Consider the following 18,777-nt stretch of genomic DNA (forward strand, 5'->3'; position numbering starts at 1 on the left):
CTGCCATCTTTATTTTATTTTTAAAAGCTGCTTATAAGGCGTACATAAGCCTCCAGCTATAAATACACAACAGATGCAAGCCTTCTATTGTTTTACCCAGTATTCCATAATGAGGGCTTTAGGATCTAATTTAATCTTTTGTAGGGTTCTTAAGTACAAGGCTGAATGACTACAGATTTCCAGATTATTACACATCTGTGTCAGATTAAACCTATACATTTGGTTTATTACGCATAAAGATGGCTGCGCCACAATTCATTTGAGTTTACCCAGAATTCCCTGCGGGAGTGGCTGCAATAGCTATTTCCTATTTAGGGCTTTGGATACACATGAAGGATGCTCAGATAACAAGCAGAGGCCTATAAATTCAACGCAGATTAAAAAAAAAAAAGAAACGGAGCAACCAATCAGCGTGGGAAACGCACCAAATGGGGCTGATGTCATTTCAGGCTGATCTAAGTACATATGGTTTTAATTTCAATTTGATCTATGGCCAGCCACGGTTTGACATTTAGTGGATCGTGTCCAATATACATGCATTTGCAGCTTATCAAGATATCTCAAGTGGTGCGTGAGAAACCTAACTTTTTGTAAAGCCTACACATGTGGCGTAATAAAGACTACAGAGGGGGGCGTAAATTTTCAAGTGGAGGACAATCTATTTGAAGTTCTAAAATAGCACTAACTCACTTGAAGTGTATGTTTGGCTCGAAAAAGGACAGTGCTTTTTAAATAATGCTTTTATTTTACTTTCATGTAAGTGAAGTGGAACTTTCTAGTCATTCTGACAGGCTCCTATGCCCTCTGAAGCTTCAACCTCTTATCTGTCAGTGCTATCCATGGGTTCAAGCCTGTGGTAGTGATGGCAGACATGTGCATTTCATTTCTCATGAGAAAGAGTAGGACACCATGCAAAAGCACAGTAAGACTTCAGTCCCGTAATCAGTCTCTAGCATAATTGGCTGACATGCCCATACTCCAGCCCTCCTTGTACTGTTTGACAGCAACTCCTGTATGGGGCTCGCTGTATCGTACTATCCTCAGAAGCTGCTGATTGTGAAACGCGGCGAGTTGACTGCTTTACAAAAGCTATTTAAAAATGTATTTAGCAATTTTGTAATATAATTGCATTACAGGAGTTGAATTTAAACCATTTAATAGATTAAATGAATGCGTTGTGCTAAAAAGATGGCTTCACTTATAAATGATATAAATAATATCTTATAGTAGCTGAATTCAGAATCAGGGTACTTAAAACTGGCAAGCCTTCTATGTTGTAAAAAATCTTTTTTTTTTCAAGATGTATTTCAGTTTTATGAACGTCATTCCCTGAACCTTATTCCAAAGGTGCATAGTAGATAGACTAGTTTTTCAGTTTTTTGGAATTAACTTTACCGTAAAAAGCAGTCAGGATTACCATCTGTTATATTCTGAATCTCCACTGTTAAAGCGGAGTTCTGCTTAAAAAAATAAATAAACGTCAGCAGCTACAAATACTGTAGCTGCTGACTTTTAATAATCGGACCCTTACCTGTCCCAGAGTCCAGCGATGCGGGGGAACGAAGTCCAGCGATGCGGGGGAACGAAGCCCCGCTCGTCTCCCCCTCCTCTCTGTGGCACCAACATTGTAACTGTGGGTGCCCAGCTGTGGCTTCACAGCCGGGCAGCCACTGTGCACATGGGAGCCGTGTCCCAGATGATTGCCGAAAGGGAGGGGGGAGAGGTGATCTCCCTTCCGGTGTCGGGGTGCGCCAGGAGGAAGTGGGAGCAGGGCCCCTCTAAAAACAGACAAAAAATGACAAATATGGCATGTCAAGGGGTCACCTCCCTTAAAGCGGAAGTTCCATTCTTGGGTGAAACTCCGCTTTAAATTGCTATAATAGCACCGCCGTATTCCTCAGGGATGGAATGTGTGTTGTTATTCACTTGTAAATCAGATGTCAACAGCACACCAAGGATCTCCAGAGTAGGTCCAGAGCTTTAATCAGTGATCACATTGTTACAGCAGATTGCAACCTTTCAGAGCCATGCAGGACAACTTCATTAGGTAGGTGACATTAGTCACCTGCCTGATGAAGGGGCAGGGCCAGGACAAGGAGTGGACAGGAGGGGTGGCTGCACTGGGCACTGTGGTATCATGTGGGATAGGGGACACCACAAACAGATTGGGGGGGGATTTGTGTTGGAAGGGGGAATTTGGGGGAGGGTGGTAGGGGGGTAAGAATTGTTCTAGGAGGGTAAATTTGGGTTGGTGTGCTAGGAGCGGTGATTTGGAGGTATATGTGTTGGAAGAGGATTTGCGCTAGGAGGGGGATTTGGGGGGTTTGTGTTAGAAAAGGTAATATGGTAGGAAGGGGGGATTTGTCCTAAGATCAGAATTTTTTATGGGGAAGGGATTTATGCAAGTAGGGATGATTGGGGGTATTTGTGCCAGGGGGAGGGGATTTGGAATGGGGGGAGAGGTTTTGTGCTCGGAGGAGAAATTTGAGGGGTGGAGGATTTATGCTAGGAGGGGAAGTTTTTTTGGGGGGGATTTGTGCTGAGGGCATATGGGGAGAGAGAGGATTTGAGCTGGGGGGGTGGGACAAAGAATTGCGTGAATTTGTACTGGGTGGAAGGGGGGATTTATGCTTAGGGGGAGCATGCAGCTTAGTGCTTAATTTTTGGGGGGGTTTTGCTGACACATAATCATACATCTTGGGGGGGGGCGATATTTTGGCATGTACGCCCTGGGCTCTAGAGGACCTTGTACTGGCACTGTGAAGGGGTCCTGCATGGCTCTGAAATGTTGCAATCTGATGTAACAGTGCGATCACCGATTAGAGCTCTGGACCTACTCTGGAGATCCTTGATGTGCTGATGACATCTATTTTCTTTGACTTGCCAGGGTTCCAGCCGTTGGTCGCTACAGCATCCATTTATATTCAGAGCCATTTCTAGAGGAATGTGTGCGTTGGGATTAAAACATTGAAAGTTATTCACTTGTATTCTCTTTCTGTCAGAGTACAAAACACTTGTCACAACTGAAGCAAGATCATTCATTTTACTGTAAACAGAACCAGACAGGAATTGGTATTTGTAATTTATTGAATCTCTACAAATTGTTATAAGAGCACAGCCTTGTTCACCGGAGATAGTTTGAATGTTGTTATTCACTTTTATTCTCTTCCTGCCAGAGCAAAATATGCAATTCACCATAAAAGCAAGAAAATTCACTTTACTACATCAGACCTTCAGCGGACTTTTCCAGTTGAAAATCTGACGGACTTTAGATTTGGAACATGCTTCAAATCTTTACGTCGTAACTCCGAAATCTGCTCGTCTGTATGCTAGTCCGACGGACAAAAACCGACGCTAGGGCAGCTATTGGCTACTGGCTATCAACTTCCATATTTTAGTCCGGTGTATGTCATCACGTACGAATCCGTCGGACTTTGGTGTGATCATGTGTAGGCAAGTCCGTTCGTTAAAAAGTTAGTCGGAAGTCCGTCAAAAGTCCGTTGAAAGTCTGTCGGAAAGTCTGTCGGACCAGTCCGGTCGAAAAGTCCGCCTGTGTGTACGTGGCTTTAGGGCCTGTGTGGACGGGCTTTTGTTTGTGGCAAGTGAGTTTTCCATTCCCATACAAATCTATTGTAATGCAAAACCCACTTGAAGCAAGTCAGATGCAAGTCAAACGAAGATCATGTATGATCTCACAAACATCTCAAACTGCTGCCAAACTGATGTCATTGACCCAAAATTCATTAAATAGGCCTTTACATTTTTGTAGTAGGGCAGTGGTATTTCTCAGGTAGTGTATGCATGCTATTATTTAATTCTGTTCTCTTCCTGCCAGAGAAAACATTGTAATTCAAAAAGAAAAAAAAGGATATTCACTTTACAATAAAAGAACAAATCAGGAATTAGCATTTGTAAAAATCTGAATGTCCACTTGTAAATTGTTTTATTTTGTTTTTTGGTGTATTCCCTCCTGGAATTCTCTTGCCACCAGAGAAAAAAATGTCAGCCCATGGAGGCTGTTCTGTCTTGAGCTCAGGGATGGTAAAGAACAATCTCTCCAGGTAGGCTGCAGGAGGAGGGCCAAACAGTCATTTCACAAAGCCAATCTTTTTTTGTCATGTATTACAATTGTTATACATTTTTATATGAAAGTATTTTTAAAGTGGTTGTAAAGACGGGCTTTTTACCTTGCTGAAATACATACCTGAGCTCAATCACGATCTAGCGATGTGCATGGGAACCAAGGCTCTCTTGCTTCTCATTGACTCAGATACAGCAGCAAGAGCCATTGGCTCCCTCTGCTGTAAATCACAGCCACTGAGGAGGGAGCAAGGGGTGGGACTGAGCCATGCTCTATGTTGTTTTATGGGCACACAGAGCAGGACTCGGGAGAGAGTATGCACAAGTGCCCCCATAGCAAGCAGCTTGCTATGGGGGCACTCCACAGGGGGGAGGAGTCAGAAGCACTGGTGGGGACCTGAGAAGAAGAGGATCAGGAGTGCTCTGTGCAAAACCATTGCACAGAACAGGTAAGTATGACATGTTTATTATTTTAAAACCTTTAATATTACTTTAAGTGTCTGTTATATGCTATGAGCTAAGGCAGAAGATAGGAAAGTGCTGCAGATTGGCACTTTCACCCTGACAGGAAGAAAATACAATTAAACAATTAAAAATTTAAGTTTCAAGGTTATTACATGGTGACTGTTTCCCTTTAACTTTGGATCTTTTCATTTGTACCAAAATGCAGCTGACTAGCATTAATAAGATATGTTAGTGTCATTTTTAAGGATCTAGAAGTCACTATGGGAAATTGATTTCGCTGTGATTCATGCAGCAACATTAACCACATAGTTTTACCAGTTACAGAAATAAAAAGTTCACAGAAAGGATAAAAAGAGCATACAAAGTATCTTTAAATGTTTAGCAGTATGATATTCACAACCATACCTGCTAAAGACTAGCTTTGCCATGTAAAATAATGATTGTGTGGATTACATGTGTATCTTATAAAATCACTTGTTTCTTCTTACTAAATGTTTTGTTTTTTTTTGCCCAGTGGGCTCCGAGGCATGTAAGCTGCAGAAGGAGGAAGGCACCTGCAGGGAGTTTATCTTACAATGGTACTATGATACAGAAACCAAGACCTGCGCCCGATTCTGGTACGGTGGCTGCGGAGGAAATGAGAACAGGTTCAGCACACAGAAAGAATGTGAAAAGATTTGTATTACAGGTGAGTAATCGAAACATGCAGATAAGAATCATGCAGAACAATTTTAGGGGGAAGCAGATATAGTCAATGTAAATGTTAAATATATTTAGTTATAATATAAAAAAAAAAGTTATGGGACTAATTTCTACTGCTTAGAAGAAGAAGAGCACAGAAAGAGAGAGAGCGAGAGACTGAAGTGTGCACTCAGAGTGAAGAATTCAGGGAAAAGACATATTTGAATAGTAACTTGGGCATATAAAGTGTAACTAAAGGCAAAACTTTTTTTAGTTCTGGATAGAGTAGAGTAGGGTTTAGGACACCTGTTAAATTTTTATTGTTACCTCTGCTCCTGTTCCCCGTAGAGGGGAAATAGAAGCAGAAACACTGGTTCTAATGACTTGGAGGGTCCCAATGGATTCCCCTAATTCCCAGGAATTTCCTCTCACTTCCTATTTTGGCTAAGGGACAGAAAGTGAAAGTAAATCTCCCCAATGGGACAAAGATGGAAAAAAAACTGATAGGGGTTATAACCCTTCTTTACTCTATCCAAAAGAAAAAAAAGTTTTGCCTATAGTTCTACTTTAATATTTAGCTTGTGTTCATCACCATATGGGCATAGAAGGAAACATCAGAGAATATTGAAACACCAAGACTTTGAAATACAAGAATCTGCTCAAACAAGGAACTTAAATTTATATATTTTATATCTACAGGAAAGCGTGTAATGATATCTTCTGTTTTATGAGCTGAAGTCATTTAAAATTGCACTTAGAATTTTGGATTCTATAACATATCCTAGAAATCCAATTTATTAAGCTTGAATAGTACTAGTTTTAAAGCTTGGTTTTAAAGTTTAGTTATAAAATGTTTTAAAAAATTAGCACAAGGGTCAATGCAATGTGTCCCTTGTGCTCCTGGCTTCCGTTGAAATCTCCTATACTCTGATCCCTTCCTATCCCACCACCATAATCTTCTGGTGCCATAGAGGTTTCTTAGAGAAAAAAAAAAACATGTCATAGGCACTCATCAAGAGCGCTGTCATATCATACATGTCATAGGCACTCATCAAGAGCACTGTCATGTCATACATGTCAGCTGACTATGATCGCACTTTCCTCCCACCTCCTCTACTCATAGAAGCTGTACTATGGCTTCCATCAACATAAAATGATTTATGAATGGAGGATGGGAGGAGGAATGAAAAGGCTGCCTCCTCCACTCATAGATAGCTTTCCATTCAGTCCAATAGTAAAAATTGGTTGAATCCCTGTGCAGTTTTTTGCCACCTGTGTCTCACTGGGGAAACTTCCCTTCACTTCATGTCCTGAACACACAACAGGCACAATCTCTCCTAAGTAAGGTAGATTCCCTCATAAGCACTTGACACCAGAACAGACACAATCACAGCCAGGCACACCAAATCTTCACAGGCACACTTGAGTCAGAGAACAGTCTGTGACTCAGTTTTTTTTTTGTTTTATTGAGGGTAATAACTTGGATAGGGATGGGAGGTTATGGGATGCCCGTTTGACTTCAACAATAACTTTAGGGACAACTCTTCCTATATACAGTCTCTATATACTGCACCTCTTCTTCCTCCAGCACACACTTGCTTGCAGCACCTAGCCGGAACACTGTGAATACCTGACAGTCACTCAGTCAGATGAAGCAATGGCCCATTACAGGCAGGAATCCAAGGCCCCTTAGTTTTTCAGAATTTCAGTGTTCAGCTTGCATCACTCCTGTGGCTATTTATTCCAGCACCACCTCTTCAGGCACTGCCAGCTCACCTGGCTGCACCGGTCCCTTTCACTAGCTCTCCAGGCTAACTTCTCCCCACAGTCCTCCAGACTGACACTCACCAGCCTACCCAGCTGACTCTCAGGAGATCGCCCAGATCTGCTGACCTGCTCCCACTGTCCTCTCTCCTTGCTCCTGTGCCTCCAGGAAGGGTTTCCTCCATGTGTTTTGGTCGGAATCTTCCAGCACCCAAGCCCCAGGTCTGAGGCCACCCCCACCAGACTAGGGGGCACCCTCAAGGGTCACCGACAGACTCCTCAGCACTCCATCTCCATCGACTGCCCCCCCTGGCATTACTCATTATTATTATTATTCAGGATTTATATAGCACCAACCGTTTGTGCAGCGCTTTACAACATGAGAGCAGACAGTACAGTTGCAATACACTTTGATACAATAGGGCCCTGCTCGTTAGAGCTTACAATCTAGGAGGGAGGGTCAAGTATACAAAAAGGTAATAACTGTGGGGGGTGATCTGATGGAGAAACGAAAAGTACAGTTGTTAGGTGTGGGCAGTCGTTAGGTGTGGACTCATGCCTATTTATGAGATGCCCAGCCCTCTGTCAGCCCTTTACTGGGGATTGGCTGAGGGCCTCCAAAATTTTCCAAGCAGCCCCTCCTAACCCCCACCTACTATGTCTAGAACATTCTCCAATGTCCCAAAGCTACCAGGATGAGTCAACCAGCCCTGAGTCACTAAACCCTGACCCAGATTACACAGCTCAGGCTTAGCCATGAGCTAACTATGTTTTGCCTGTCCTAAAAGACCTACACTAACAAACCTAAACTAACTTTCTAGAGGGTGCAATATGAAGATTTCTCCTTACCTCATGTTGCATTACATTTAGTCACCAGGACAAATGCAAATGGTGAATCTCCCCAGCGGTGACACAGACAGCAATAAAAACCTGACAGGGATTTTGACCCTTCCTTACTCTATCAAAAACAAAAAAGAGAACTCTGCTTTAGACAACAGTTCAAAACACTCCCTTTATGTTTTATTGCTGAACTTTCTACAAATAAATTTACTTTATTTCCCATATTTCATCCACAGCACCTCTGAATTCCGGAGTAGTCTCAGCAATTGGAACATAATGGAGCCCAACTCTTACCACTCAAGTGGAGACAACCCAGGATGCACTGCCCTTCCTCTCACCCTGTCCCCTTGCTAGCCTGCCACTCCACAAGTGGGAGGGAGACTTACAAGGTTAATCAATATGGTGCTATTTCTTCTGTGGACTTGCTGCAGGTTGTGCCAAGAAAAGCATTAACCCTTTCATTGCTGTAGCAATCCCAAGTGACACAAGCCCCACAATTATGGCCTGGAGGCCAATTCTGTTCCGTTCACTACAGTTCTAAAAGGGTTTCTTGGCACTTTGGACTTACATACATTAAAAGCTGGTGCTTGTTAGGTTATGTTTTTAGTGTCAGAGGTCCCAGCACTAGAGTCTACCACAGAGGGATGCTGACCCTCTCAGCAACACCTGCTTCATCCCAGTCCTCCCTTCTTATATTTCCACTATCCAGTAGATTTGTAATCCTTTATCTGCCGTAGAGCTTTTCACTACATCCAGCGCCTCTGACAACTAACTGTGAGTCCATGTATGCAACAGTTACCAATACAGCTATGATGATGCGAAGCCCCACATTCCATTTTCAACGAGGGCACTGCAGGTACTTGTGTCATGATTTCTTGAGCAGCAGGTCCCTCGGTAATTGACAGATACTAACCCCTTTTTCCGCTATCAGGAGCCTGTAAAGTATTGCAAAGCAGGGTTTTCCAGGCCCCTCTGGCTGCACATGGGTTAAAAGCTTTAGGTTTTACCACTTAAGCTGCAATTATTGCAGTCTGAGCAGAAGAATACAATATTTTTTGGATCTTATTGTTATTTGTGTTTATAAACTTTGGGGTTGGGAAATTTTGGTATAAATTTGGGAGCGGGGCTTTTCTTGTCTTTGGTATGTTTTTATTTTTTTAAAGAAGGGAGAGGATACAAAGAATGTCTAATAAAGAATGAAGAGGTGTTTAACACTTTGTGTCATTATTTCTTGTTAAAAAGTGATGGTGCTTTTACCTTTTTGAAGGCGTGTAAGGCCTCAGAGATTTTCATCTAATGATTTTCTCTTTTTTCTCCTCTATAGTAGAGGAAGTTTCTAAAGCTACTAGTAAGCATCTGCTACCTAAGACCCCCATGCAATTATATACTGGGCCAGTTCACACCACAAAAACGCACTCCAGATCCGTTCCAGATGCATTTCTGCATGCACGGTTTAACGCGTTTTTGGCGCTTTTTTACGTGTTTTCGGATGCATCCCGTGTGCTTTTTTTTCTTCTTTTTTCCTGTTGTATTTTCACTATACTGGGGTCCAGTGTGTTTTGATGTATTTTTGATGTGTTCCCGTGTGTTTTTGATGTGTTTTTGATGCGTTTTACTGCATTCCAGTACAGTCCAGTGCAGGAAAAATGCAGCATGTTCTACTTTTTTTCTGGAACTGAAAAGCCCTGCAAATGACTGCACTAGTGTAAACTATGCCATTGAAAACCATATAACCTACTTTTCATGCAATTTTGATGCAGAACAAAAGCGCACTGGACTGCATGTGGAGTGAACTGGCCCTGTAAGATTTAATCCCCAAATGCAAATGTTAGTTATAACAATTCTTGAGGTTGATTCACTAAAGGCACATAGTTTTTTTACTTTCCATGGGGATTTTCTCCAGAGCTTAATGAATGTGGTGAAATTTCCACCACACATTCCTTTCCACCACACATTCCTCTTGGCTAGTTATGCTGTGTACACACAAGCGGACTTTTCAGTATCAAAGGTCCGACGGTCTTTCCGACGGACTTTCGGACGACTGGACTTGCCCACACACGAATGGACTAAAGTCTGTTCAAAAGTCAATTGGTTTGAACGTGATGACGTACAAAGGGACTAGAATGAGGAAGTTCATAGGCAGTAGCCAATAGCTGCCCTTATGTCCTTTTTTGTTCGTCAGACTAGCATACAGACGAATGGATTTTTCGACCGGACTCGAGTCCGTCGGAAAGATTTGAAATATGTTCCAAATCTAAAGTCCGTCTAATTTTTGACAGAAAAAGTCCGCTGAAGGTCCGATGAAGCCCACACACGGTTGGATTGCCCGACGGATTCGTTCCATCGGACCAACCCGGTCGAAAAAGTCCGCCCGTGTGTATGCGGCTTTAGGCATCTCATCAAAGTGATTAGCCAGCAGGAATGTATGGTGGAAAGATGCAGCAGGCAAGCTCTGACACTACTGGGAAGCATTGGAGCTTTGCTGATCAGAACGTTCCAGGATTCAGATGTAGAAGAAGAATCTAGAGCTGTCATAGGTATGTCCATACAGCTCTTGGTGTCTATACTTTCTTACTGCTAACAACTTTTTTAATAAATTAACAGTCACTTTATTTTATTTATTTATCTACTATAGGTACTTATATAGCACCGTCAATTTACACAGCACTTTACACATATATTGTACATTAACGTCATTGAATTCTTATACACTCTATATTTAAAGGCCAGTTCATCCAAAAGTGACATTTTAGTTACAGATGTAGCCTCCTAGGCTGCATTTATAATACACCTTTCAAATATACAGTATGTATAATATTTTTAAAAATAAATTCAGGGTTAAAAAATCTGGTAGGATGTATTCCGTGGCCTGTTGTTTGGTGTTAAATCCAATGTCCATGCACATTTACAACACTCTCCACTTCAAAGTGACTTTGACTAAACATTTATTGGTGATAATTGGTAAATCAATCACTGTCATGTAAAACACATGCACCAGGAAGATTCACCTGCAGCGAATGTTTGGTGACTGTCAGTTTCACTGCTTTATAAATGTGACCCTTAAGGTTACATTCCAATATCCGAATATGTGCATCTAGGGGCAAGTTACATTCCAATACTGACCCTGGATGCAGCCAATGTGTGCTCAGGGTCAGCATTTCTACAGAGCTTAAGTGGTTGTATCCTGCACTTTGTGATTTTACCTACAGGGAAGCCTATAATAAGGCTTACTTGTATGTAAAATGAATATCTCCTAAACCTGTACGGTTTAGGAGACATTCACCCGGCATGCAGCCGCTGATGCCAGTGGCGCATGCGCTCTGAAGGTCTGGCGGATTGTGCTGGAAATTCAGAGCTCCTTGCTGGAACAAAGGACTCCCACACATGCACGGGAGTGATGTCATCATGGCTCAGGCCACTCACAGCGTTGGAGCCGCGAACCCAGAAGACATGCCGAGGGAACATGTCAGCTCCCTCAGCAAGGACCAGGAGGCGGTACAGGCGATTCGTTCTAAGGTAAGTATGTCATAATGAGCTAGTAGGCGATGCCTACTAGCTCATTATGCCTTTGCCTTACATTTTTTCTTTTGTTGTTTTTTTGGTAAGGGCATACAACTGCTTTAGTCTGCACACAAACTGGCCCCAGGTAATCAGCCAGTTTGAATGCAACCAAAGCACAGAGTGTTGATGCATCCAGAGCCAACTCTGAATGCAGAAAACTAGCCTCGCATATTCAGCTGTCCAAATGTAGGCCAAGAATACTAGCATGTAGGGATGGGTTCGATGTTCGAGCCAAACGTAGTCGATTGCAGTGCATTGACAGCTGCTGATTGGTCAAAGCATGCACCTGACCTGCATGCTTTGGCCAATCACAGCGCAATGTGCTGTAAGAGCCATGATTGGCCAAAGGCAGGGTGTCTTTGGCTAATCATGGCTCAGGGGCTATGTCATGTACCTGGTAGGAGACTGAGATGACAAGGTCGGCCTCTCTTGTATCTCCAGCCCAGGCCCCACTGAGAGTGGAACAGATGATGCCAAGGGACAGGAGGAACACGAGTGCCTGTAAGTGTAGATTGCCGAGCTTGTGGCAGGAGTCGTAGACTCGGTAATTCAGGCAGAACATCAGGTCAGGAACTGGGATGATGCTGGGAAGATTAGCCGAGGTTACAGGGGAACTCCACCAAGCTTGCAAATTCAGGATGCATGGCTTTCCAGGACTTCCCATAGTCTGGAGACAGAATCAGACTTGGTCCAATGGAGCTGGGATGAGGGGCAGCCAGCATAGGCACTCAAAAGTAGCATGGAGCCAGGCAGGGAACAGAAGCGAGGTCAATAGGATAGCCGGAGTCAGCAGCAAGCGAGCAGCAGGGTACCAGGACATCAGACAGCAGCAAGGAAAGGAGTAAGCCAGAATCAGGAACCAGGAATCAATAGCATAAACAGAGTCCAAAGTCAGGTCAGTGGAAAGCCAGATCAGCAACGGATAACAAGCAGGATTCAAGCAGGGCATCAGGAAACAGCTGAAGACTAGTCAGCATTGAGCAGGAGTCAGGGCACCCTATGAATAGGCTGTTTGGTGCCAATTGAGATTGTGGACATGCTCCCACAAGTGTGCGCATTCCTTCATGCATGCGTATTGGCGCATACGGGAATCTGCGGTCGCCTGTGCGCATGCACACGTGTGTGAACCCCATGTGTCACAGCAGTTCTCTTACATTGCCCCCTCCTTATGGACAGCCTCCGGATGCCCTTCAGGGCCCTTTTTTCTGGATGACGATGATAATAAGATTGCACCAGTCTTGGGGCATGCACATCTGGAGCTGGTTCCCAAGAATTTTCTTCTGGGCTGTAGCCCTTCCATTTGATTAGAAACTGTGGTTGGCCAATCTTAATTCTACAGTCCAGTACAGCTTCCACTTCATATTCCTCATTACCTTCTATAAGTAGCAGAGAAGGGATCTCTGAATCCCGGTCCGGAAAGGGATTTGGCACTGTTGGTTTCAATAAAGAGACATGGAATACAGGGTGGATCCTCAGGTTCTTTGGTAACACCAACTCAAATGCTACTACATTCATTTTTCTTTTGACCGGAAAAGGCCCCAAATATCTCTTTCTTTGAGGGACAGCTTAATTAGATTTGCTGTAGACAAGCAGACCTTGTCTCCCAGTTCCAGATTCAAGTTGTCTCTCTCTTTCCTGACAAAAAATGTTTTATTGTTAGCCTGGGCCTTAGAGATAGTGTCCTGTAATAACTGATTATTGGAGTTGAAAATTTTTAATCTATCTTGTACAGCAGGTACGGAAGATTCCACAGACAACTCAGGCAAAAAAAAGGATGATACCTATAGTTAGCATAAAAGGGTGACTGTTTGGTGGCTGAATGAATGGAGTTAGTATATGCAAATTCTGCCAGTGGAAGGAGTGACGGCTAATCACCCTGTGCAAAGGAAGAAAAGCACCATAAGTACTGTTTAAGGGTTTGGTTTGTCCTTTCTGTCTGTCCGTTTGTTTGGGGGTGGTATGCTGTGTATAAACGAAGCTCAGTGTTTAAAGCCTCACATAAAGCCCTCCAGAATCTAGAGGTAAATTGTACCCCTTGGTCGGAGATAATGCTGTCAGGAATACCATGTAATTTTACAATCTCCTTAATAAAAACAGAGGCAGTGTCAGTGGCAGAAGGGGTTCCCTGTAAGGATACAAAATATGCCATCTTGGTCAGACAATCATCTACAAACAAAAATAGTAGTGAAATCTTCAGATTGGGGGAGTTCTACAATGAAATCCATCAAGATCATACTCCACGGTTTCTCAGGTACTGGAAAAGACTCCAGTAGTCCCCAAGTTCTGGCTCTATCAGATTTACTTCTAAGGCATGTTACACAAGATCTCACATATTTATTGCAATCAAATCTGGCCACCAGAAGGAACAGGATATCAAGTCTGCAGTCTTGTGAATTCCAAAGTGGCCCGCCAAGGGGTGATCATGACATTTTTAAGGATAGATAAAGATTTGCTTGTTATGAAAGTAAAGGCCATTCCTTAGCTGAAGAGACAAGTCTTGAGAGGGTGACTGATTTACCACATCCACCTTTATTGCAACATCAGATCTGGTTGAAGAAGTAAGAAATTCTTGGCTGACAAAATAGTGGCAGGTTCTAAGGGTACTACAGGTCCATGGAACATGCGTGACAACGCATCCGGTTTACCGTTCTTTGATCCAGGGCGATAGGTGATATGGCAAAAAGAGGAGCTTTGGGACTTTAAATGAAGCAAGAACCTTGAGGTCCCTGCCTCCATCCCTATCATTATTTTTTTAAAAGCTAGATGTGGGACAAAGATAGATGTGAAGCACACAGTAGCAAATGAATGGGTACAATGACTGGAAAGTTATATTTATTTTTTATTGTATAGTCTCTTATATAACATTTTTTAGCATAAATTCTTTATAACAGTAAACTTTTATATCATATTCAAAATAAATTACATAATGATTAACAATCCAATAAAAATTCAGTCACATGTATCAGTTGATACATATATATATAGACATGATACAATTGATACCTATGTAACCTATTGACCTTGCTGAGTTCCTATTAAACTAAATGAGAAAAGTTGGGTATGGTGGCAAAAATGTCATAGTAAAATATTGTAGACATAGATTGAATTATAAAAAACCTTGTCGATCCATAATTGATATTGAATATGAAAGTTGATAGCTTTTACAGCCTTATAGCCGCTCATCAGGAGAAAAAAACGTGGGATGCATCTATAAATAGAAAGCATACATGTCTAGATAATCTAACAAAATCAGAAAAATAAAAATAAAAGTATTAAAAAATAAAATTTTATAGAAAAAATGTTATAAAAAAAATACTGAAAAATGATAAAAATAAAATAATATATTATAGGGTAGGGAACCCCCTTACTACATCTAACTTACAGTTGCATCTGCATACTGATGGTGTGATATTGAGGATTCTAAACCAACCAAAGACATCACCTCCGGGAGCTGTGGCGGCGTGCAGGGCGATGACAACCAACACAGACAGTATGTGAAGCGGGGTAAGATAGGTAATTTGGAACATGAAACAAGAGGAAAACAGTGCCCACCTTGCTTGTCGAGGCCTTAGACGTCTAGCTGTCCTCAAGTATTCTAGATTTTTTGTGGTATGCGAAGATGAGGATTGGGTGAGAAGCTCCCTCCAACAGATACAGCCATTCTTCTAGCGCGGCTTTATTAGCCAACAGCTCTCTGTCCCCAACGTCATAGTTCCTCTCTAAAGAATTCAGCTTTTTGGAGAAAAAGGCAACAGGGTGAATTTATGATTTAGGACCGTGACATTGTGACAATATAGTCCCTACTGCACTTTCAGAAGCATTACCTCCAATACATAGGCCAAGGACGGATCAGGATGCTTCAGGATGGGAGCTGAAACAAATAAGGCCTTTAACTGTTCAAAAGCTACTTGAGCTTCTGGGGTCCATCGGAAGGAAACATGCTGTTTAGTCAGTTGTGTAATGGGAGTAATAATCCCAGAAAAGTTCTTGATAAACTTTCTACAATAATTAGCAAACCCCACAAACCTATTTACCGATTTTCTGTCTTTAGGGGCAGGCCACTCCAGGACAGCCGCGACCTTCTAAGGGTCCATGGAGATACCATCGGCAGAAATGACAAGTCCCAGAAATTGTATGGTCTGTCTTTCAAAATCACATTTTTCAGCCCTCGCATAGAGATGGTGTTCACGGAGTCTGTCCAATACCTTCATTACATGAGTTTGATGTAGTTCCACAGATCCGGAGAAAATAACAATGTCATCTAAATAAACAATGATGAATAAATCAAGATAGTCCCGGAAAATATCATTCACAGGTGCTGGAATGTGGCTGGAGCGTTACAGAGTACGAAAGGCATGACCAAATACTCGAAATGTCCGAAACGTGTCCGGAAAGCTGTCTTCCACTCATCTCCTTCCCTGATCCTGACTTGGTTATATGTACCTCTTCAGTCTAGTTTGGAGAATACTCGTGCCCCTCGCAACCTCTGGAAAAGTTCAGGAATCAGGGGAAGGGGGTACCGATTCTTGACAGTGATCTTATTAAAATTTCGATAATCCACACAAGACCTCAAGGAATGATCTTTCTTCTCAACAAAGAAAATACCAGCACCTGCCGGTGAGGTAGAAGGCCGGATAAACCCTTTTTCCAGGCTTTTGTCTATATATTTACATAAGGCTTCTAGTTCAGGCTCAGAGAGAGGATAGATTCGACTGAATAGGATCTCGACCCTTGGTAAAAGTTGGATAGGACAATCATAAGTCCTATGAGGAGGAAGGGTATCTGCACTTTTCTTGTTAAACACATCCAATCAGTGTAGTATATATAATACAGTTCAGAGTATATAGTGCAGTCTGTGTAGTATATATAATACAGTTCAGAGTATATAGTGCAGTCCATGTAATATATATAATACAGTTCAGAGTATATAGTGCAGTCCATGTAGTATATATAATACAGTTCAGAGTATATAGTGAAGTAATTGTAGTATACATAATACAGTTCAGAGCAGTGGCGGCCCATCAATAGGGGGCGCACGGGCGTCGCCCCCCCCCAGCTAGACATGAAAAAAAAAAGTGGTCCTTTAAGAGTGTCCGGATGCCCGACACTGAGCTGATATGTGGGAAGCTTGACTGCTGCAGTCAGGTGATTGCAGCTGAAAAAGCTTCATTGGGCGGTCTTTGGAGTGTCCTCGGGGCGCAAGACATGCGTCCAGAACTCTCCCCACTCTACGTTGATTCCTACGGTTGCTTGCTTATAATTGGCAGGTCCAGAGGAAAGGTAGGCGGTGCTTTTCGCGGTACTGTCACTTCTGGTCTCTCACCACTTGTCACTCGGATGTTGGAAGGAGAGCACGCACGGCCTGCCGGACCGGACGGGGTAAGCTAATACTCATTATTTATTTCCCACTGACAGGCTCTGCCCGCCACTCTGCTCCACACAGGCACACACTTCCCCGCTTCTCTGCACCACATGAGTCTCTGCCATTTTTTTCATTGATTTTTTTATCTATAATGCCGGGAGTCAGCAATACATTACAGCCGCAAGCAAGTTTAAATGACATTTTTTCCTTTAGAAATGTCATTATTGCTGCAGCACTGCTCTACACATCGCACAGATGCACCACTTTATAGGCAGACTAAGGGGACCCCCCAGGAACGATATTTAAAGGAATATTTAATTTTTATTGTTTTACTGTAAGCATTATTAAAATTACTGCTCCTGAAAAAACAATCGTTTTAAAACTTTTTTTGCATTGATACATGTTCCCTAGGGCAGGACCCGGGTCCCCTTACACTTTTTATGGCAATAACTTGCATATAAGCCGGGGGGTGTTCTGGCATGGGTTAAAATGTACAAATTTAACTGACTACATATTTAAGTACGTGTATTCCACATTTGCAGCCCCCCACTAAATGCTTGTTAACCGCTTGCTGACTGGCTCGCGCCAATATACGTCGGCAGAAGGGCACGTACAGGCAGATTAACGTACCTATACATTGCCCTTTAAGAAGCGGTTTGCGGGCGAGCCCGACCTCCGTGAGTGTGATCGCAGGTCTCGTGGACCTGATGTCCGTGGGGATACCGACGATCACCTCACGGAGAGGAAGAACAGGGAAATGCTTGTATAAGCAAGCATTTCCCCGTTCTGCCTAGTGACAGGACACTGATCACCGCTCCCTGTAATCGGGAGCGGTGATCAGTGTCGTGTCACACATAGCCACACCCCCCCACAGTAAGAATCGCTCCCTAGGACACACTTAACCCCTTCACTGCCCCCTAGTGGTTAACCTCTTCACTGCCAGTCACATTTACACAGTAATCAATGCATTTTTAATTGCACTGATCGCTGTATAAATGTGAATGTTCCCAAAATTGCGCCAAAAGTGTCCAATCTGTCCGCCATAATGATGCAGTCACGATAAAAATCACTGATCGCCGCCATTACTAGTAAAAAAAAAATATTAATAAAAATGCCATAAAACTATCCCCTATTTTGTAGACGCTATAACTTTTGCGCAAACCAATCAATAAAAGCTTATTGCAATTTTTTTACCAAAAATATGTAGAAGAATACGTATCGGCCTAAACTGAGGAAAAAAAAAATTTTTAATATATTTTTGGGGGATATTTATTATAGCAAAATATAAAAAATAATGCGTTTTTTTTTCAAAATTGTCACTATTTTTTTGTTTATAGCGCAAAAATATAAACCACAAAGCTGATCAAATACCACCAAAAGAAATTTGTGGGGAAAAAAGGACGTCAAATTTGTTTGGGAGCCACGTCGCATGACCGCGCAATTGTCAGTTAAAGCGACGCAGTGCCAAATCGCAAAAAGTGCTCTGGTCTTTGGGCAGCCAAATGGTCCGGGGCTTAAGTGGTTAAGTGTTCCCATTCACAGATTACACCTAAAAATTATTTGTAAACATCTCTTACCTATTTAGTTGTTTTTACAGAGCAGGGTATTATGTATAGGACACTAGAGAGGCAAGCTTCTATTGCTTCGAATAGCTGTGAAGATAAAAGATATGGAGAGGAACAGAAGAGAAAAACTGTTTTTTCTGTTTTGTTTAGTGCATTAACATTCAATGAGGCGCCCAGCTTTGTGACCTTTTGGTAGGACAGACAGTCCTGTACACCAACTTTAAAACTGGTAATGAAATCTCAAAAAGAGGGGTTGTGACCTGTCCACAAAATTTTAAAGAAATGCACCAACATGCCTCCATCCCAATAGGTGCAGATAAAGTTGAAGGAAAGAAGCAGGACTTTGCGTGAGGCATGTTGGTGGATGCGTCAACTGAATAGTATATGCTGGAATACGATATCTGGGGTAAGTCCTATACATAGTTATATCCACAGAGAGTTAACAAGGTAATAATGGTA

At 42.4% G+C, this 18,777-nt stretch overlaps 1 protein-coding gene across 1 annotated transcript in view; it reads left to right on the forward strand.

Moving 5' to 3' along the window:
- The window catches only part of COL6A3 (collagen type VI alpha 3 chain), a 165,410-nt gene extending 156,368 nt beyond the window's left edge, over positions 1 to 9,042 (forward strand). Inside the window, exons 45-46 of the mRNA XM_073633641.1 lie at positions 5,060 to 5,233; positions 8,067 to 9,042. Coding sequence (XP_073489742.1) covers positions 5,060 to 5,233; positions 8,067 to 8,107 — 215 coding nt within the window. The 3' untranslated portion in view covers positions 8,108 to 9,042. The remainder of the gene's footprint in view (positions 1 to 5,059; positions 5,234 to 8,066) is intronic.
- Positions 9,043 to 18,777: the final 9,735 nt, after the last annotated feature.

Source organism: Aquarana catesbeiana, linkage group LG06, assembly GCF_042186555.1.
Source record: "Aquarana catesbeiana isolate 2022-GZ linkage group LG06, ASM4218655v1, whole genome shotgun sequence".
In the NCBI taxonomy this organism is placed as follows: domain Eukaryota; kingdom Metazoa; phylum Chordata; class Amphibia; order Anura; family Ranidae; genus Aquarana; species Aquarana catesbeiana.